Source organism: Zootoca vivipara, chromosome 3 (genome assembly GCF_965207765.1).
Source record: "Zootoca vivipara chromosome 3, rZooViv2.hap1.1, whole genome shotgun sequence".
Classification (NCBI taxonomy): domain Eukaryota; kingdom Metazoa; phylum Chordata; class Lepidosauria; order Squamata; family Lacertidae; genus Zootoca; species Zootoca vivipara.
In genome coordinates, this window is record NC_142586.1 from 95,522,657 (window position 1) to 95,544,304 (window position 21,648).

The 21,648-nt window shown below is 45.0% G+C and overlaps 1 protein-coding gene across 1 annotated transcript in view; it reads left to right on the plus strand.

Annotated features, from left to right (window-relative positions):
• The window catches only part of KCNH1 (potassium voltage-gated channel subfamily H member 1), a 128,720-nt gene that overhangs the window by 21,537 nt on the left and 85,535 nt on the right, over positions 1 to 21,648 (plus strand). The window contains exons 4-6 of the mRNA XM_088667061.1: positions 7,500 to 7,628; positions 17,533 to 17,651; positions 19,052 to 19,444. Of these exons, the coding sequence (XP_088523187.1) occupies positions 7,500 to 7,628; positions 17,533 to 17,651; positions 19,052 to 19,444 (641 nt within the window). The remainder of the gene's footprint in view (positions 1 to 7,499; positions 7,629 to 17,532; positions 17,652 to 19,051; positions 19,445 to 21,648) is intronic.

A 21,648-nucleotide genomic window follows, 5' to 3' on the forward strand; every position in this document is an offset into this window, starting at 1 on the left:
TATCAGTGGCTACTAGCAATCAAGAGACAGGATGCCCTTGAATGCCAGTTACTGGGAATTGCAAGTGGGAAGACTGCCGTTGCCCTCAAGTCCTGCTCACAGGTTTTCCATGGGCATCTAGTTGGCCACTGTGAGAACACAATGCTGGACTAGATGGGCCACTGGTCCAATCTAGTAGGGTTCTTCTTGTGTCCTTCCTGACTGCAAGCCTTAGTGTTGGCAATCTGGTTGCTTGTCAGTTTTCAGAGACTCAGCGTGCTCTTACAAGGACTGAATAATGCCTCCGTACCCGATCGTTGCCTCGCTTGTCATCTTTTATTCATGTTCAGCTTGTTCCCTTCCTGCCTATTATAGTACAGCCTGAAGTACTGCTCCTTCTGAGACAGGATTCTGCTCGGGGCAGTTTTGCAGCACAAAGTGGCCAGCGCCAATCTGTAGGAAAGGATAAGAGCACCGGGAGAACCACTCAGATTTGTTGGACTCCTTTCGTTCCGTACAGGGACGTACACCCCACCTGAAGCTTCAGGCCTACCTGGAGATGCCAGGGATTGAAGCTGGGACCTCCTGCAGGCAAAGTAGATGCTCTGCCACTGAGGTGTGGGTCTGGATAGCTCAGTTGGTTATAGCATAGTGCTGATAACAGCAAGGTTGCAGGTTCGATCCCCACATGGGACAGCTACTTATTCCCGCATTGCAGGGGGTTGGACTAGATGATCCACAGGGTCCCTTCCAACTCTCCAGTTCTATGATCCCTCATAAGTCCTGTTGGTGTTAGTTTAAATCTGTTGCACCCCACCCCCAGTACTCCTTTAAATGTGTACTAAAGAGACATTCAACCGATACGTCTTTTCAAAAGAGCTGTTGGGCTGAAGACTTATTTTTCTTCTTTAACCACTTTTCAGATATTTCTAGTTCAACAGAGTAACCTCAGCCCTTTCTGATTCTTCCTCGGGGAATGAAATATGATTTCTTCATCTTAACATGTAGCGTTCTAACCTATTGACCCTCTTCTCAGCCAGCCCACAGATGGGTTCGATGGTAGACAAGCGTGAAGGAAGAAGCCTTTTAAGACGCTGGAAATGGCTTTGCTGGGTCTAACAGCATAACCGCACTATGCTTTCCTCCCGTGAAGCTGTGAAGGGCCAGCCCCCCCTCCCCCCCGCTTCTCACTATGTATTCTGCCCGGACACTGAGGTCCAGCTCCGGGGGCCTTCTGGCGGTTCCCTCACTACGAGAAGCCAAGTTACAGGGAACCAGGCAGAGGGCCTTCTTGGTAGTGGCTCCCACCCTGTGGAATGCCCTCCCACTAGAGGTCAAAGAGAACAACAACTACCAGACCTTTAGAAGGCATCTCAAGGCAGCCCTGTTTAGGGAAGCTTTTAATGTTTGATGGATCTCTGTATTTTAATGTTTGATGGATTTCTGTGTTTTAGAATTTCTGTTTTGTTGGAAGCCGCCCAGAGTGGCTGGGGGAACCCGGCCAGATGGGCGGGGTATAAATAATAAATTATTATTATTATTATTATTATTATTATTATTATTATTATTATTATTATTCTGCTTGCTAGGATGGAGCAGTTAGTACCTCACAGAATTTCCGGTGCATTAATCTTAAAAGCAGTCGGTCAGATGCAAGAGATTTCACTCGGCTTTTGTATCTAAAAACTTCGTTATTGCCTGCATGTCCTGCCTAACCCATCCCCATTGCAAACACTGGACTTGCTCACTAATGAATCCTGGGCAGAATGCGCAGTGCCAGCATCATGTACAGCAGCAGCATTAAAAATGAATAGTGTAATATTGATTGAGGGAGTTTCAAAGGTCAGCTGTAACTATTATGTAACCAAAACTCAGCCGTCTGCTTTGCCATACCCAGTAATTAAAGGAGACGGGACACATGTCTAGCTTTCGTAGCGGGCCTAGTGTGTAGCTGGTATATCTAGCTGGGGTAGCATTTAGTGCAATCCTATACATGTCTACTCAAAAGTAAGGCGCACTGAATTCAGTGGGACTTACTCCCAAGTAAAAGCGATTTAAAGGAAGGGAGGGAGGGGGCTTATAGAATTGTAGAGCTGGAAGGGACCATGAGGACCATCTAGACCAACCCCCTGCAATGTAGGAATATGCAGCTATCCCACACAGGGATCAAACCTGCAACCTTGGCATTATCAGCATCACGCTCTAACCAACTGAGCTATCCAGGCTTGGGGAAGCTGGGTAGATGGTTTGAGGTGTGTGAACAAGCCAGAAATTCATCTGTTGCTCAGGTGTTAAGCCAAGTCATAGAATTATTATTTTCCTATATTGTAATTATTAATACTGGCTGATAGCTTGCCTTCTAAGCCACTGTCTCAAGGCGTGTTGCATATAAGATAATTGTAAACAGTTAAAAGCAACAAATATATTTAAAACAAGGCAAAAACCCTAACAAGCAGTAAAGACCTATTTACCCAGCTGGGGAAGCCTGTTGGAATAAAGCAGTCTTCATTTGTCCCTGGAAAGTGCAGATAGTGGGCACCTCTTGTATTTTGATAGGAACACTGTTCCACAGGACAGGGCAGACACACTAAAAAGCCCTGCTCTAAGTTCAGTGGAGTGAGCTACTGAGATCTTTAGAACTCTCCTGCTAATGGCAGTGATCTACTGTACTCTGTATGTAAAGGATAAGGCGGTCTCTCATGTAACCTGGTCCTGAGCTGTATAGGGCCTTATATGTTAGTTATACAGTTGTATCTTGGTTTCCGAATGCCTTGGGAGTCGAACGTTTTGGCTCCCGAACGATCAAAAACCGGAAGTGCGTGTTCTGGTTTTCAAACGTTCTTTCGGAAGCCGAACGTCCGACAGGGCTTCTGCGGCTTCCGATTGGCTGCAGGAGCTTCCTGCAGCCAATCAGAAGCTGCACTTTGGAAGTCGAACATTTTGGAAGTCAAATGGCCCTCCGGAACAGATTCTGTTCGACTTCTGAGATAATAATAATAATAATAATAATAATAATAATAATAATAATAATAATAATTTATTATTTATACCCCGCCCATCTGCCCGGGTTCCCCCAGCCACTCTGGGCGGCTTCCAACAAAACAGAAATTCTAAAATACAGAAATCCATCAAACATTAAAATACAGAAATCCATCAAACATGAAAAGCTTCCCTAAACATGTATGACTGTATGGGCCTTATATGTCAGCCCCTTGACTTTGGCCCAGTAGCTGATTGGCAGACACCGCAAATCCTTCAGGGTCTTATGCACCTGTGGTAATTCGCTCCCATGAGCAATTTAGCCACCACATTCCTTTTTTTTATAATAATTTTTATTAGTTTTATACAAACAAGACACACAAAACATATAATATAACACTGTCCCTTCAATTTCCCTCCACCCACCCGTCCACTTCTGCCACCAGTAGGACCCGTGGGCATTGAGAATCAAAGGGGGTCCATTATAAGTTGGGTTTGACCTCCCCCCTCCCTCCTCCCCCCCTATCCCCTCCCTGCCACTGAAAGGACAAGGATGGAGGAGCTCTGAGAGTTGGTTTCCCCCCCAGCTTTTTCAAAAAGAAAAACACATTTAAACAAACACACACAACAGTAGGGAAAACATAAATTCCCAAGTTCTTATTATCTTAACATTGTAATTGTGACTTCCTCGATACTCTTCCTCCTGGTTTTCCTAACTTCTCAAACTAATTGTGGCGGGTTTTCTATTCCAATTCAAAATCTTTTTCTTATAATATTGACTCAATCCTCCTCCTTTTCCATGCTGCCCTCCCACAGGCCCCCCTCTGCCACAAGAGGGACCTGCAGGGCACAGCACTTCCAAGGTTCCATTTTTTGTGTCTGGGTTTCCTTCCACCCCCTCCTCTCCCCTCCGAGCACCCCCTGCCACTGGGTGTCTCCAAGTAAAGAGAGAAGGGTAGGCAGCTCTCTGCCCAGACACCTATCCTCACAGAAATTAATATTAAACTATAAAATAAAATTCTTTCCCCAGCCATTCTTTTAACTCCCTCCAGAAAACTCAGTTCCCCCCCCTTAACATCAAATCTCTACACTAAATCTTAACCATATACTTTATTACACTCTCCTTCCCCCCCTCCCTATGTCTTTTCCCACAATTGGTTCAGCATTTCCGTTAACAAGCCAAGATTTCGAAGACCGTCGTTCAAAGCAAAAAAAACCTTTTAACTAAAATTTTCACCCCACACCAGTTCTTTCCCAATTCCATCTCCAGGCCTTTATTCCCCCCTGCCCCTGTCCTTCCCATCCCTGAATAACACCACTCCACATAATAACTCCTCCAGGATCTTCAATTCCATTAATCTTCATGTCCCTTTGCTTCTCATTTTCTTGCTTTTCTTGTTTTTCTTCCTTTTGAAATCCATGCTTTGCTTCATCCAAAATATATTTTTTGTAGTCCAAGTCGCCTTCAAAGTTCTCCTCAGGTTGTTTCTCCTCACACACAGTCTCAGAGTCAAAGATCTCAAAATCCAAATTGTCCTCTAAATCCTGAACTTGGACTTCAGCCTCTACTGATGATAAATTAGGATGTTGCCGTTCCTTGTAAATGTCCTCCCATATTTGTAGATAGTTCAGCACAGCCTCCTGGAAGGCTCGAGAATGCTTTGTTTTCATAGTTCTCTTAACCACAAACGAACAGGAGATAGGGAGCAAAGGGTGCTGGAAAATTCCTTCCTGTTTAGACGATCGACTCCATCTTGGCTGATCTTTTCCTTTGTCTTTAACTCAATCACAAATCCATTCTTAATTCCAATTTAAATAGTTCTACCTCATTTTCAGTCAATTTTTACTTTTCACGGCAATGCAATAAGTCCACCCGGTCTTTTAACAGTTTGACAGCTTTTGACAGCTGTCAAAACACTCTTCCCCTTAACAATGCTGTACCTCAAGGGGTGCCGGACTCAGGAGCTGAGAAGGTTCCGAAAAGTCTTTCTTTCTCTCGGGTCTACCGTCCCTGAAACTTTTTCGTCTTTCGGCTTGGGTTTATTTAAAGCGCCTCCCGATTTGCCATTAGGAAGAGATCGGGTCAGGACTCGGAGCTTCACTTCTTGGAGGTAAGATGTAGCCCAAAATGGCTCCCGCGGTTCCACCCCGCCGGCTCTCGATCGCTCTACTGAGCTCTCGGGCAGCGGGGGATCCGCAAAACGGAGCAGCCGCTGGGCGCGTGAGTCACCGGGACTCTCTACCCGGTGTTTCTACGGGGAGCCCGCTCGCTCTGCGAACTCCCCCCCCCTCCGCGAAGCCAGGGACTTCGGCACGCGAAGTCCCTGCGTCCTTCTCTCCGCCGCGACGGACCGGAAGCCTAGCCACCACATTCCTTTGCAGCTACAGCCTTTGGAGAAACCTCAAGGCTGGCCCTACATATTTATTTGCTTAAAAAAAAAAAATCTTGCTTTTCAGACGATTGCTTTCTCCCAAAGTGGCTAATGCCAAGGAGAAGGGCACTGGAGGGGAAAAGGGCAATTTGTTTTTAAGGCCAGAACAAACTGCTGAGCTATCATTCTGCGAGGAGGCATTTTTATCCAGGCCGATCTCCTCTTGCCTGAATAGCAATTGATGGCCCTAGTTCCTTTGAATGATGGATGGGGCCAGAGTGCCCTTGCTTCTTGCATCTGCGGACTGCAGTCCCAGGGCAACTGCCAGTCAGAGCAGAGCGTTCTTCTGGGCAGAGAGCTGCAGAGGGAAGTGGTCTCCCTGCAGCTGCTCCTTCTTTGGCTGGTGGAAGTTGGTCTCCATCTTGCTGTGATGTTCTGCTTGGGAGGCAGGAGTGGAACCTTCTTGGTGCCCGGGCCGATGGTAGGTGGGGGTAGAGTCTGTTGCCTTCAACTCTGTGGCCCCAGGGAAATTTTGAAGCTTTGAAGCTCACCTCGACTCTGAGACGAACTTTATGACCCCTCCAAACCCTTATATCCAAGCTTCGTGAGTTTTCCCAACATTCCTCTCTAAAATGAGCAGAAGCAGGGTTATGTAATGTGAGGCAGCATAATTTATACATGTTGTGATGATTTTCTTGGGAAGGGAATCTGGATCAGCTGCCCTGAGCGGTGTATTTACACTAGAATGGTGGGATATGAATGCTCTAATAATAAAATAAATTTTGTCAATGCATACTATCTGTTTGCTTTCTTGGAGAGTATACACAGTCTAGGTTATGTGATTACAGTATTCATTGCTCCCAAAGGGACCCCCCCCCCCCAACAATTGCATTTCAACAGTGACCTCAATTTCTGCATTTTGTGACTGGCTGCAAACAGATCCATTCTCTCTCACTCTCTCTATATATAAGAGAGTTGAAAGGAGCAAGATAGCACCATTATTTCCCTTGATGAACATCCTTCTTTCTTTTGAGCTACTCTGACCTCCGTTCAAAGAAGGTTTGCATGCTTTTGAAGCAAAACCAAAATTCTCATTCCTCCTTCTGTAATGTTGGACTTCTTGCAGGTAGTAGAATGCCAGGATTCCAATGGGGAAAGGTGGGGGTGGGGCAAAGGCAGGTTTTTTTTTAAAAAAATACTTTTTTATTGCATCCTTGCACTGCTGTTGATCATCAGAAGTACAGGAATGTGCTTCCGCTGACCAACCAAACTAACCCAAATATCAATGAAGATGGTTGCATCATTGGAAATCTAATTTACAGATGGGAACTGCAACAAAAAGTTGCAGCATGGAGTGCTTCCTGTTCAGGATTCCAGCCACTCCATTCTCATTTCCCCCAGTTTCCCATTCCCTCTTTCTCACGGACAGCAAGCATTCTATAGCCTCTTACTATGCTCAGTACTCATTGGATTTTTGGGGGGGCGGGCGGGGGCGGTTTCCACTCCCACTTTGGGTTCCCCCCCTTGATATTTTGCATAGTTCTGCAAATGCCAAGTTTTTCCCAAGCCTGATTATACCTTCCTCTTGTGCAAAGATTGTGCTTATTTGATGTGGGAGCTGTGGTTGGCTAAGGGTGCCGAGAGTTGTTAGGACACTTCCCCTCCCAGAACTACAGTTCCCAAAGTTCCTTGGGCAGAAAGTCTGATTCTTAAACCACTCTGCGAAATTGTAACTCTGTGAGGGAAGTAGGGGTCAATAACTCTCAGTACCCTCAACACACTACAACTCCCAGGATTCTTTGGGGGAAGCCATGGCTGTTAAAGTGGTATAATAGTGATTTAAATGTGTGGCATGGAGCTCCCTGGGGCTTCGTGGGCCTCACGGAGAGTAGTCAAAGGGTGAATGTGACCTGTGGACCACATGCTGTCCACTGATGCTGTAGAAGTTACTGAGAAGTAAGCCCCATTGAATTCAATGGGACACATTCTCATGTAAGTGGGTATATAGTTTGCAGTCAGTTGTTTCTGCTGTTCTGCTGTCGCCATATAAGCTTCTGTCCTTCTGTTTGTTTGCTGAAGCAATGCCTCGCCCCATAAAACAATATGGTTGGCATGCTGTACAGCTTTTATGTCATTGACCAGTTTTTTTGTGTTTTGTTTTCCCCCCAGGGACTCCTGTTTGGTTCTTTGTGAAAATTGCTCCAATTCGAAATGAACAGGACAAAGTTGTTTTGTTTCTTTGCACGTTCAGTGACATAACAGCTTTCAAGCAGCCAATAGAGGATGATTCGTGCAAAGGTTTGTTCTTGGCTCTTTTTTTGGTGGGGGGGACGGGACACAAATGCATATTTAAAATATATACAGTGGTACCTTGGTTTGCAACCGTTTTGGATTACAACCGTTTTGGATTACAACCAGATTATGGTTGTAAACCAAGGTACCACTGTATATATTTTGGTTTTTTAAAATTCAGCATAACCTAATTTTGCAGAGATTTCTTTGCTCTGTCCATAGAACGATTAAGAACCAGACTGAAGTAACTAGAAATCAATGTATTTGTTAAAAGCCTTTATAACACTGAGTGTTGTTAGGAGACCCCCAGTTGCCTCCCAAAGCTACAATATCCAGAGTTCCCAGAGAAGAGGGAATGATTGACCTAATAATTCTCAGCAAACTTCAGCCTCAACAAACTTCAGCTCCCAGAATCCTTTGGGGGAAGCCATGACTGATTAAAGTCGTATCACAGTGCTTCAAATGTACGGTGCAAATGTGGCCTTAAGAGTATAATGGGGGGGGGACTATAACACTGCAAGTGGACGGAAATGGCATTTGCACAGGCCATGGTTGGGCTCTGACGCCCCCGCGGGGCCCACCCGTGTCCCTTTAATAAATTAATAGAAACCAACAACAACAACAACCAGTTTACGGTTATACTCAAATTTAAATAACCGCCAACCCCAACTAAACCTTTAACCACCACCAACCCAAGAATAGCAGAACAGAGGAACCAAAATTATAACCGTTTAAAACATTTTAGCCAGTTGCCCCAACCCAAGAGTTGTTCCAGCAATGTCCCAGTGGCCTCCCCGGGAGTCTTTTAGCTGTTCAGGGTGAGTCTGGGCTCCGCCCCCTAGGCCAAGTGGAAATGGGCCTTGCAGCAGGGAGCTGGTCTTCCTTCCAGCACTCACTGAAGACCCCAAGTTCAATTCCTGGCATGACCAGTTAGAAGGACCATTTACTGAGACCCAGGAGAGTTACTTCCAATCAGAGTAGGCAGTACTGAGATGCATAAACAAATGATTAGTCCTATAGTAAGGTTGGCTTTCTATATTTTTTTATTTTAGCAGTTTAGAGAAAGCTGCCCAGCGAGGAGTTGTTGTGCTTGGAATTTGGGAAACTTGAGTTCAGATCCCTGCTCAGCTATGGAGCTGTCTTGGATGGCTTTCAGGAAGCCACTGATTCTCCATGTGATACATACCTCTCAGGATTGCTGCTGTTGTTTATTATTATCGATTGCAAAATTAAATCCTAGACAAAGCTCTCAAAGTGGTTTAACGATAAAGTATGATATAAATCAATACAAATGTAATCCTTTAAAACAGGCCTCAATGAAGCTACATTTAAATCAAGGCAGGAGATAAAAGCAGTTCTCCACTCAATAAGTAACTAGGGGAGGTTAGGATCTGTGGCTCCTTGTGTGACATAGCTGTGATCACTGCTAATGCAACCAAAGACAGAAATTGGCATCACTATTGAGTAGCTTCCTATTAAAAGGTTAGCTATTGATTTGCCCAAGTGATTGAGAGTAACTGAAGCAGATGTGTGCCTAGTTAGTGACTAGGGACGGACAAATTCACAAAAGTGAAGAGGGGCCTATTATCTTGAGATGACATAGGGGGAAGACAGATGAAACAGCAGGGAGAAGCTGCTGTTCATTTCGAGCGCAGATGCTAGAAATGCTAATGTTTAAAGAAATTATAGATCTGCTGTACCCCATAAGCTTCTCAATTATAAACTAATGTTTGGGATGCACATCACAGAGCTGATTCGCTTTTTAAAGCTGCCTATGATCACCTTGTAAATGAAACAAATGGGAATCTGTAGAAGGACACGTGCTAATTGTAGGTTCTTGGAAAAAAATGTTCAGAGCAGTTACGAGAGAGGGAGAGAGGGAGAGAGGGAGAGAGACTGAGATTTAAGAGCCCTTACTCTGATGCAAATCCTAGCAATGTGCAGGGCAGTGAAAATAGCCAGAATGGGGAAAAGGTTGTAATGAGTCCTGGACTCTTCCATAAAAGTTTTGGGAAGGATTCTGGGCTTACTCCAGCTTTGCATGCTGCATCTGCCTTCCTATTTCCCCTTTTAATTGCCCCTTCCATCCCACTTTCATGAGATCATTGCTCTTTGAGGGAGGGGACAAGTGGTGGCACTATAGCAGGCATGAGGAACCTCAGGCGGGGGGGGGGGGCAAATGTGGCCCTGCAAGCCCCTCTACCTGTCCCTTAGGACTCAAAATATGTCCTGCTTCCTCCTCAGTCACACCTCCTCTCTCCAGGCCACCCCCCCGCCCTTGCATCACAGCCTCTTTTTGCTTGGCTGGAATATGTCATCAAACTTTGATAATGCCTTTTGGTTGCCTGGATGGAGTGTGTGTGTGTGTCAGAGAGAAAGAGAAAGAGAAAGAGAAAGAGAAAGAGAAAGAAAGAAAGAAAGAAAGAAAGAAAGAAAGAAAGAAAGAAAGAAAGAAAGAAAGAGGTTTTGCCCTCTTTTGCTTCAGGCCACTGGATGTGCCCCCTCCCTGAAGAATACGCAAGAGGGAATGTGGCCCTCAGTTCCCCTCCCATGCACCAGAGTCAAGTTGAGGGTCAAACGATGGCAGGCCTGGGATATGGGCCTCAGTCATCTGCTGTGGGGTCAGCCAGTGTTCAGGACTGGAGAGGAGGTCAGGACCAAAGGGTAAACTAGGAGACAGGATAAAAAAAACCCAAGAGTATCCAAGGATGCAGGAACACATCAGGACAGGCACCCCCAAACTACGGTCCTCCAGCTGTTTTGGCCTACAACTCCCATGATCCCTAGCTAACAGGACCAGTGGTCAGGGATGATGGGAATTGTAGTCCAAAACATCTGGAGGGCCGAAGTTTGGGGATGCCTGCATTAGGAGCATCTTGTTGCTCAAGCAAGGCTCAGCTGAATCAGGAAGTCCTCTTTTACTATAGGAACCCTGCAAATGGTCAGCTCAGGTTTTGACAATTCTTCCACGTGGAGCTGCCAGGGGAGTTGCACTCAGGTCCAGCAGCACCTGAGGATGACTGAGCCCTACTGTGAATAAAGAATAAAGTGTGCTACCTGGACCAGTGGTCTGACTGAGTATAAGAGGCCTTCTTATGTTCTGAGCTGAGTTTAGAATTAATTCATCTTCGTGCAAAGGTTTTGTGTTAATTTGAATGCGGTCTGTGCTGAGTAACAGTCGGTCATGCTCATGCCTTGGATGAGCTGTTCACTGTCGTAATGAACCAGACTTTGATTGACCACTGGATGCTCCCATTGCTTATTGGTCACTTAGGGCAAAAAGCCCTGAATGTGGTGACACTCCTGAACAGCAGATTAGCAAGAGGAATATAGGGATCTGCTTTAAAGCAAATCAGACCATTGGTCCATCTAGCTCAGTATTGTCTACGCTGACTGGCAGCATCTCTCCAGGGTTTCTGGCCCTGACTGGAGATGTCAGGGCTTGAACCTGGGACCTTCTCTGTGCAAAGCATGTGATCTGTCACTAAGCTAAAGCCCTTCCCCATTGATTAGCCCTGGTCAAGGTGGTGTTGGAAACAGCTGCTTGTGCATGAGGCTTAGTGTTCTGAATGTGAGATTTGGGGATGCATTTTACTAAGGTGTGTGTTAGCAGGCTGTGGGATCCAAGGAGCTGCTGAGGATCACACAATAGACTTAGCTCTGCACAATTTTGAACTTTTCAAAAAGTATTTGAACAGCCTCCTCACCATTCCCCATGGCATAGAATGATCTAATGTTGAAATTTCCTCATTTCAAAAGCAGCTTGTAATGTGGCAAAGGGAGGGGGAAGCTGTTGTTTGAAAAAAAGGAATAAGCAAGTCTAAGACTGTAAACCTAAATATACTTCTTTGGGAGTGAGTCCTGCTGCACTGAATAGGATTGGGCAGCACCGGGTTCGCAGAAAACCTAGTGTCACAGGTCTTTGGATCCTCATGCTATACCATGTGGACAGAGCCTGGTTTTGTGAAGACCCAGCCTTGGAAGTTCTTCTTCCCTTTAATGTCACCCCACTGCTAAAAATAATGAACTGTTTCGCCTGCTATTGGCATTCTGTGCTATAGTCTTAAGTCTGCTGCACTTTCATTTGCCTTCGCTGACTAATGAGAATAATCAGTCCTTGTCTATTTTCTGTGTATGGGAGACAGCCATGCCTCTCCTCAGGCATCTGTAGTGATGTGTTGTAATAAGATTAAGAGAATGTAAACATGGATTCCTGCATTCTAGGGTGCGAGGGGACATCCTCAGTCCTTGTTCCATTATAGATGTTGCTGATTTTAGCCTTCTCTCCGGTTCGCTTCTCTTCATTCTTGCTATTTTACATGCATGACGAGAACACTTATCCTCTTATTTCTTCTATAATATTCCAGCCTTTCTCTTATCTAAAACCAGGCAGTGCTATACAGGGACTGTAGTGAGATAAAGCACTTAGACGATGTTTTTTTTTTATAGAATGGGAACTCTCATTGCTAGTGTTGTCTTGTGTTTGAAGCCATGCCATTTGAGCAAAAAGCTCCCCTTCTCATTCAAAAAGCTGCTGCTAGTTTGTATGAATCTAGAACAAATTAAAAACGATATGGCCTGTTGCCTCATCATCACACAAAGGCCCGTAAAACAAGCCATTAGGTTCAGCACCATGGACAGAACCAGTGTTTAATACAGTTTATCCACCACATGCATGCATTTATGTTGCACGTCCAAGCACGCTGATCTAGAAGTAAGTCCCATTGAACTTAATGACTTACTTCTGAGTAGACATGCACCTAGAGTAGATTGCACTTTCAGTGTCAGAGTCAGCAAGCCTTAGTTATCATGGCAGTTGTTCATTCCTCCAATTACTCTTTGCATAAACACAAGGAATCACCTTGTAGCTAGCTGAAAATACAACTATGTTCTACATGGCAAGCTGCTAATGGGAGTTCCTCTCCATGCAGACAGAGCAATTTTCACACAATTGAAACCTGCAATAAGACTGTAATATTAAGTGAGTTATTCCAGTGCAATCATGCAAGGAGTAGATGCTGTCTACATCATACTCTGTGATCTGCTACCATTCATTCACAGTAAACTCATAGTCTCTCTCTCTCTGTGTAATATCTTTCACTACATGGCTGCAAACAGTGCTATGTTCTGGGATGCATGGAACTTTTGTGCCTACCCTCTTCTTGACCCTAGCCCCACCCACACTCAATTTCTGTAGCTCAATGGTAAAGCATCTGCTTGGCATGAAGAACATCTCAGGTTTAACTCCTGGTGTCTGGGAGAGACTCTTGCCTAAAAGCCTGGCTAGCTGTCTACACTGAGAATACTGAGCTCCAGCTGCTTTTGGACAACTATCATCATTCCTGAGCACTGGTCTTGCTAGCTAGGGATGATGGGCGTTGTAGTCCAAAAACATATGGAGACCCAAGTTTGGGAAACACTGAGCTAGATGGACCCATGGTCTAATTAGTATATATGTGTCCCATGTCCTTTCCCATGTCATAAGAATGTTACAAAAGCCCTGCTGGATCAGACCAAAGCATTTTGTTCTCACAGTGGCCCACCAGATGCCCATGGGGAGCCCTCCAGTATGATACAATCACCCAAGAATCCACCATACTCATGTTTTGGTATACAGATGCATACTGATTCTGATTCTGGAGGTAAATATGGCCATCAGGTCTACATTGATAGCTATACCCTCACAAGCCTTATAAACCCAAGTTTATACAGAATTATTGACATTGCGCCTCACCTACATACTTCATCAATCAATTGTTGTTGTTTAGTCGTTTAGTCGTGTCCGACTCTTCGTGACCCCATGGACCAGAGCACGCCAGGCACTCCTGTCTTGCACTGCCTCCCGCAGTTTGGTCAAACTCATGTTCGTAGCTTCGAGAACACTGTCCAACCATCTTGTCCTCTGTCGTCCCCTTCTCCTAGTGCCCTCAATCTTTCCCAACATCAGGGTCTTTTCCAAGGATTCTTCTCTTCTCATGAGGTGGCCAAAGTATTGGAGCCTCAGCTTCACGATCTGTCCTTCCAGGGAGCATTCAGGGCTGATTTCCTTAAGAATGGATAGGTTTGATCTTCTTGCAGTCCATGGGACTCTCAAGAGTCTCCTCCAGCACCATAATTCAAAAGCATCAATTCTTCGGCGATCAGCCTTCTTTATGGTCCAACTCTCACTTCCATACATCACTACTGGGAAAACCATAGCTTTAACTATACGGACCTTTGTCGGCAAGGTGATGTCTCTGCTTTTTAAGATGCTGTCTAGGTTTGTCATTGCTTTTCTCCCAAGAAGCAGGCGTCTTTTAATTTCGTGACTGCTGTCACCATCTGCAGTGATCAAGGAGCCCAAGAAAGTAAAATCTCTCACTGCCTCCATTTCTTCCCCTTCTATTTGCCAGGAGGTGATGGGACCAGTGGCCATGATCTTGGTTTTTTTGATGTTGTGCTTCAGACCATATTTTGCGCTCTCCTCTTTCACCCTCATTAAAAGGTTCTTTAATTCCTCCTCGCTTTCTGCCATCAAGGTTGTGTCATCTGCATATCTGAGGTTGTTGATATTTCTTCCAGCAATCTTAATTCCGGCTTGGGATTCATCTAGTCCAGCCTTTCGCATGATGAATTCTGCATATAAGTTAAATAAGCAGGGAGACAATATACAACCTTGTCGTACTCCTTTCCCAATTTTGAACCAATCAGTTGTTCCATATCCAGTTCTAACTGTAGCTTCTTGTCCCACATAGAGATTTCTCAGGAGACAGATGAGGTGATCAGGCACTCCCATTTCTTTAAGAACTTGCCATAGTTTGCTGTGGTCGACACAGTCAAAGGCTTTGGCATAGTCAATGAAGCAGAAGTAGACGTTTTTCTGGAACTCTCTAGCTTTCTCCATAATCCAGCGCATGTTTGCTATTTGGTCTCTGGTTCCTCTGCCCTTTCGAAATCCAGCTTGCACTTCTGGGAGTTCTCGGTCCACATACTGCCTAAGCCTGCCTTGTAGAATTTTAAGCATAACCTTGCTAGCGTGTGAAATGAGCGCAATTGTGCGGTAGTTGGAGCATTCTTTGGCACTGCCCTTCTTTGGAATTGGGATGTAGACTGATCTTCTCCAATCCTCTGGCCATTGCTGAGTTTTACAAACTTGCTGGCATATTGGGTGTAGCACCTTAACAGCATCATCTTTTAAAATTTTAAACAGTTCAGCTGGAATATCATCACTTCCACTGGCCTTGTTATTAGCAATGCTTTCTAAGGCCCATTTGACTTCACTCTCCAAGATGTCTGGCTCAAGGTCAGCAACCACACTACCTGAGGTGTACGAGACCTCCATATCTTTCTGGTATAATTCCTCTGTGTATTCTTGCCACCTCTTTTTGATGTCTTCTGCTTCTGTTAGGTCCTTACCACTTTTGTCCTTGATTATGGTAATCTTTGTACGAAATGTTCCTTTCATATCTCCAATTTTCTTGAACAGATCTCTGGTTTTCCCCATTCTATTGTTTTCCTCTATTTCTTTGCATTGCTCATTTAAGAAGACCCTCTTGTCTCTCCTTGCTGTTTTTTGGAAATCTGCATTCAGTTTCCTGTATCTTTCCCTATCTCCCTTGCATTTTGCTTGCCTCCTCTCCTCCGCTATTTGTAAGGCCTCGTTGGACAGCCATTTTGCTTTCTTGCATTTCCTTTTCCTTGGGATGGTTTTCATTGCTGCCTCCTGTATAATGTTACGAGCCTCCATCCATAGTTCTTCAGGCACTCTGTCCACCAAATCTAAATCCTTAAACCTGTTCCTCACTTCCACTGTGTATTCATAAGGGATTTGATTCAGATTGTATCTTACTGGCCCAGTGGTTTTTCCTACTTTCTTCAGTTTAAGCTGGAATTTTGCTATAAGAAGCTGATGATCTGAGTTACAGTCAGCTCCAGGTCTTGTTTTTGCTGACTGTATAGAGCTTCTCCATCTTTGGCTGCAGAGAATATAATCAATCTGATTTCGATGCTGTCCATTTGGTGATATCCATGTGTAGAGTCGTCTCTTGTGTTGTTGGAATAGAGTGTTTGTGATGACCAGCTTGTTCTCTTGACAGAACTCTATTAGCCTTTGCCCTGCTTCATTTTGAACTCCAAGGCCAAACTTGCCAGTTGTTCCTTTTATCTCTTGATTCCCTACTTTAGCATTCCAGTCCCCTGTAATGAGAAGAACATCCTTCTTTGGTGTCATTTCTAGAAGGTGTTGTAGGTCTTCATAGAATTGGTCAATTTCACTTTCTTCAGCACCGGTAGTTGGTGCATAAACTTGGATTACCGTGATGTTAAAAGGTCTGCCTTGGATTCGTATCGAGATCATTCTGTCATTTTTGAGATTGCATCCCATTACAGCTTTTGCCACTCTTTTGTTGACTATGAGGGCCACTCCATTTCTGCTACAGGATTCTTGCCCACAGTAGTAGATATGATAGTCATCCGAACTGAATTCGCCCATTCCCTTCCATTTTAGTTCACTGATGCCCAGGATGTCGATATTTATTCTTGTCATCTCATTTTTGACCACATCCAGCTTACCTCCACTCATGGTTCTTACATTCCAGGTTCCTATGCAATATTTTTCTTTACAGCATCGGACTTTCCTTTCGCTTCCAGGCATATCCGCAACTGAGTGTCCTTTCGGCTTTGGCCCAGCCGCTTCATCAGCTCTGAATCTACTTGTACTTGTCCTCCGCTGTTCCTCAGTAGCATGTTGGACGCCTTCCGACCTGAGGGGCTCATCTTCCAGCGTCATAACTTTTATATGCCTGTTGTCTTTGTCCATGGAGTTTTCTTGGCAGGGATACTGGAGTGGCTTGCCAGTTCCTTCTCCAGGTGGATCACGTTTAGTCAAAACTCTCCACTATGACCTGTCCATCTTGGGTGGCCCTGCATGGCATAGCTCATAGCTTCTCTGAGTTATTCAAGCCCCTTCGCCACGACAAGGCATTGATCCATGAAGGGGCATCAATCAATTATCATAGTCCTTTTATAAACATATGAGCTACTCCTTGCCAATCCATGGCCCTGGAAAGCAGCAAACTCACAATATAATCCGAGGGTTGGAACTCTACTTTTCACCATCATTTGTTGGTGGAGAAAGGTGGTAAGAGGAGGATATAGCTGCAATTGTGCAAATGTTGGCTTATTGTTGGAGGGGGAAGAGGGACCAAATCCCTACATTTAAATAAAATAAAATACCATATAAGCACCAGGATAGAAACCTTGAGGAACAAATAAGAAATGAAATGTGTCAGGAGTGGTGATGGTCTGGATGCCATCCAAACACTGATAGCTATTTCCTGTCACTTCAGTGAAATGAATAGAAGTCACACAGAATCACTGCTTGGTCGGTTACTCCATTGGTTGTTTTTAATGAGCCATTATATGCCCCGTACATTGCACTGTTACTTCATTAAAGAGAATCCTTCTTATTGAACCCAGCAGAGTAAATGTATTAAAGCAGGGATGGGTGACCTTTTCCCCCTTCCTGTTGAGAACTGCATTTCTTGCAGGGGTTATCTGTCAGTGGACAGAGCCAGTGCTGCTACAGACACAGCCGAGCCAGAAGTGTTGAGGATTATCTCATCTGGGATAAAGGCTGACCTGCTTCAATTTTCCCCATGGCTACTTCAGATCAGAGTTCCCACTCCCATGCAGGTCTACTCAGAATTAAGCCCCACTAGATTTCACAGATGTAATCTCAAGTATACAGAGATTTTTGTAGCGCAGACAAATACTGTCCCTCTTTTGGAAAGCAAGGGAAAACAATTTATTTCTCAAGGAAATCTGATGGGACGGAACAATGGGGATGATTCAGGATATTCCTAGAATTGCTTTGCACAATATAGCTGGCTGTTTGTAATAACCGTTGTGCAATTTCTTGTATCGCCTTCAGGCTGGGGGAAGTTTGCTCGCTTAACCCGTGCCCTCACCAGCAGTCGGGGAGTCCTGCAGCAGCTCGCTCCAAGCGTACAGAAAGGAGAGAACGTCCACAAGCACTCCCGGCTTGCTGAGGTAACATGTGATTATTATTGCCAGCCCCCTTGAATCAATAGCGCCCGACTCTTGGGAACAGTTTGTGGGATGTTTGCTTGGAGCGAATTGGTGGGAAATCACGGGGATTGATAGGGGACCCACAAACTCCACCTGCTGCAGCTAATGTCCCATCAGTATCTGTCGAGTGTCGCAAGATGAGCCGCTTCGAGGTGTGGAGGGGCAGGGATAATCTCCACAACCGCACTGGACCTCTAGTGCCCTCTGAGTGTTATGAGGCCCAATGTAACTGATATCATGGTGCCAGAACAACACCCTTTGGAAACAAAGTCTTCAAGCAGCAGCAGCAGTGGCAAGGAGAAGGCAGACTCATTCCCTGGTCTATCCTGAGTCGGGTCTTCTCCCCTAGATCCTTCATCCTGTCCCTTAAACCCTGAGGCCTGAAGCAGTTGCTTCCCCTGGCCTCAAGGGTGGGCCACATTTGGAAGCATTCAACTGGTGCAGCTCTTGGAGTGCCTTATAAGAATGCATCTGCCAAATCTGAATGTAGCAGGTCCTAAGATTTGTTGATAAATGCCTGCATATCTTTGACTTTGCTAACACTTGAAAACGTTAAGTAAATGTCCAAGCAGAGAGCCAGCGCATTGACTTTTTCATAGAAAGCAATGCTGCCGTGCTTCAGGATTTTACCCCTGCTTTAAGTAGGCCATATAATATTTGCTAGACAATTCCTTGCTAAGTTGGTGCATCGGATTAGACTTTACATAAATTTAAACCAGGACAGCTGGTGAATTCATTGTAAATAATACAGTATGTTCTGCAGATTTGAGATGTGTATAATTATTTGCCAGTTAAATACTGTGTTCATTATTTTTATATCGCCGAGCCCATGTCTAAGCTCCAGTGCCTTCCAGCAGACCGGGAACCAGTAGATGTTGTAGAAGAAAAAAATAGCATAAGGGGACTTTGAAAGGGGTCAGATGTGTTTTGGGTACAGCCTAACCATGCTGAGGGGCCCATAATGCTTCTGGTCTAATGGTCCTACAAATGTACAGTAGGAGCAGCACTTGATTTTAAGTCTGCAAGAGCAACTGTAACAGATACTTGGGATAAAATCCAGAAAGAAAGCTAGAACATCTGCTGTGCATCAATCCCAACATCTTCAGTTAGGACTGGGATTGTCCCCTGCTGGGAACCCCTGGAGAGCCATTGCCAGTCCGTGAAGGCAATGCAGAGCTTAAATGGAACAATGGTTTGATTCAGGAGAAGGCATAGACATGGTTAGGATTGCTCTATGAGTCAACATGAGCCCTTTCTATTTTATTTTAAGGAAAGATGGCCCATGTGGTAATTGAAAAAAGCAGCATGCTCTTTTGTTTTTTAATAGTGAAAGGCTTTTCCTCTTATTGTTTTCCAAACAGGTCCTGCAATTGGGCTCTGAAATCCTCCCTCAGTACAAGCAAGAGGCACCAAAGACCCCACCACATATCATTTTACATTACTGTGTTTTCAAGACCACTTGGGATTGGGTCATCCTGATTTTAACCTTCTACACGGCTATTTTGGTCCCTTACAACGTCTCCTTTAAAACGAAACAGAACAATGTGGCCTGGCTGGTAGTGGACAGCATTGTCGACGTCATTTTTCTGGTAGACATTGTGCTTAATTTCCATACCACATTTGTTGGGCCAGCTGGAGAAGTGATCTCTGACCCAAAACTGATTCGCATGAATTACTTGAAGACATGGTTTGTCATTGACCTTCTGTCCTGTTTGCCATATGATGTCATCAACGCATTTGAGAATGTTGATGAGGTGAGTTTTGTTTCCACTTGCCATTTAATCATTTACCAAGATCGGTTGATTGGGGAGAAAAATGGCTTTTTAAACCAAAAGTTGGCTAGTTGCTCTCCATCTACACATGTGCTTAAATAAATGTCATTCTGCCTTCCTACGCTGCAACCACTAATTGATTGTAAATTCTCAAGATAATAATTGCAATCAATTCACAATAGTACTTCACAAAAGTATTTATAGATTTGTTTGTTTTACAGGCAATGGGAGGTGCAATAAGCTAATACCTCATGAACATTGAGACTGATATTTATATAATGACCTTTAGTCCCCAGAATCATTAACCATTTTTGTGCAGCTTTATTTTCTTTATCACTGTAGCATATGAATGCAAAAAGTATATAGCCAAAACTGATCGAAAAAGTCACTGTCTGCCCCATGTTTGCTTGATGGCTTCTCCAGTTTCAGCAAGCGCTTCATCTGTCTTAAAATATTAGGTCCAAAAGATGCTAGAGATGGCTTGCAATTAAACAGTAGCCATGCACACACACTCTTCCAGGTCACATTTTAACAATTCAGAAAGTATAAGACCATTGAAAGTTTCCCATCCAGCGTTGAACCAACAGCTATCAAAAGCCAAGGGGCAGGAAAGCAAATGATTAACCAACTTCTTGAAAAATGCAGCATGGGAAAACTTGACAAACCTTGCTAAGGAACAAATTCTAGAGTTGTGCTGCTAGAGCTAGCCCGGGATGTTTTGCTGTTGTAGGCAAAAGGCCTGGATGCTGCCCCTCCTTCCTTCCTGGCCTTGCCATTGCCCGCCCTGCCACTGCAATTGCATCCTCACCTGTAGCTGGACCCATACTGCCGCCGCTGCAACACATTGGCAGCGGTGCTGGTGCTGTGGGAACAGTGAGGGCAATGGTGCAGTGGCAGTGTGGGTGAAGCCTTGGCGGGTCTGGCAGCAGCAGAATGGCAGGGTCGGGTGGTCAGATCTGCCACCTGAGGCCAATGGCTTGACCTCGCCTCATTGATGGGCCGCCCCGGATGCTGCAAAGGGAATACCTGGCTCTGACTGCTTAAGAAGTAACTACCGGAAGAAGCAGCAACTAGAGGAGGCTTCAGCTCTGGATTCCTCAACAGAGAATTCTACAGGAGAAGGAAATTTCTGCCTTCCCAGGCTACATTGATGTTGCTCAAGTGGTTGCTTGGCTGCTTGGAGTTGTGAGTAGGAGGCTGTGTCTCTGGGTCATGTTAGATTCCATATGCTGGGTGTCTTTTCAGCTGTACTATGTTGATGCCTGGTGTGTGGGTGTGTAAGGGAAGGGCTCGTAGCTCAGTGGCAGAGCATCTGCTTTGCATGCAGAAAGTCCCAGGTTCAATACCTGGCATCTCCATGTTAGGGGCTGGAGAGAATGCTGCTCCCCCCCCTTTTGGGTCTGTTTTACTCATTTATTTTTTTAAAAATATTTTTTATTAAAGGTTTTCTTGTGAAGCAAAAAAGTACATACAGGCAGCCCCCTGTTTATGTTCCGAGGCATGCACGCGCAGGTGAAATTGTGTATAAGTGAAACCCATGGGGGAAGCCTGCAAACACCCCCATTCTGCGCTTTTAGTGATGTTTCAATGACATCTGGGTCACTTCTGAGTTCAGCGCCATGAGCATCTACACAGTCATGCATGTATTGAATGTGCACAAACAGGGGCTGCCCGTACAGTGGTACCTCTGGTTGCGGACATGATCCATTCTGGGGTGCCTTTCACACCCTGAAAAGTCCGCAACCAGAGTGGTGTTTCTGTGCACGCGCGAAGCGGGCGGAACGCTTCTGCGCATACGTACGTGGGGCGAAACCCAGAAGTAAATACTTCCGGGTTTGCCGCGTTCACAAGCTGAAAAGACGCAACCTGAAGTGGACGCAACATGAGTTATGACTGTATAGCAGGCACCCCCAAACTGCGGTCCTCCAGATGTTTTGGCCTACAACTCCCACGATCCCTAGCTAACAGGACCAGTGGCCAGGGATGATGGGAATTGTAGTCCAAAACATCTGGAGGGCTGAAGTTTGGAGATGCCTGCTGTCTAGCATATCACTTTCAATTCATAGAGTCGTTTTCATAGTTGTCTCCTACCATTTGCGTTTGGTAGGAGACAATGCTGTCATAGACATGATGAGGTAGGGGGAAGAAGAGAGGGGAGGGGGTGAAGAGAGATGGGGGGGATACTG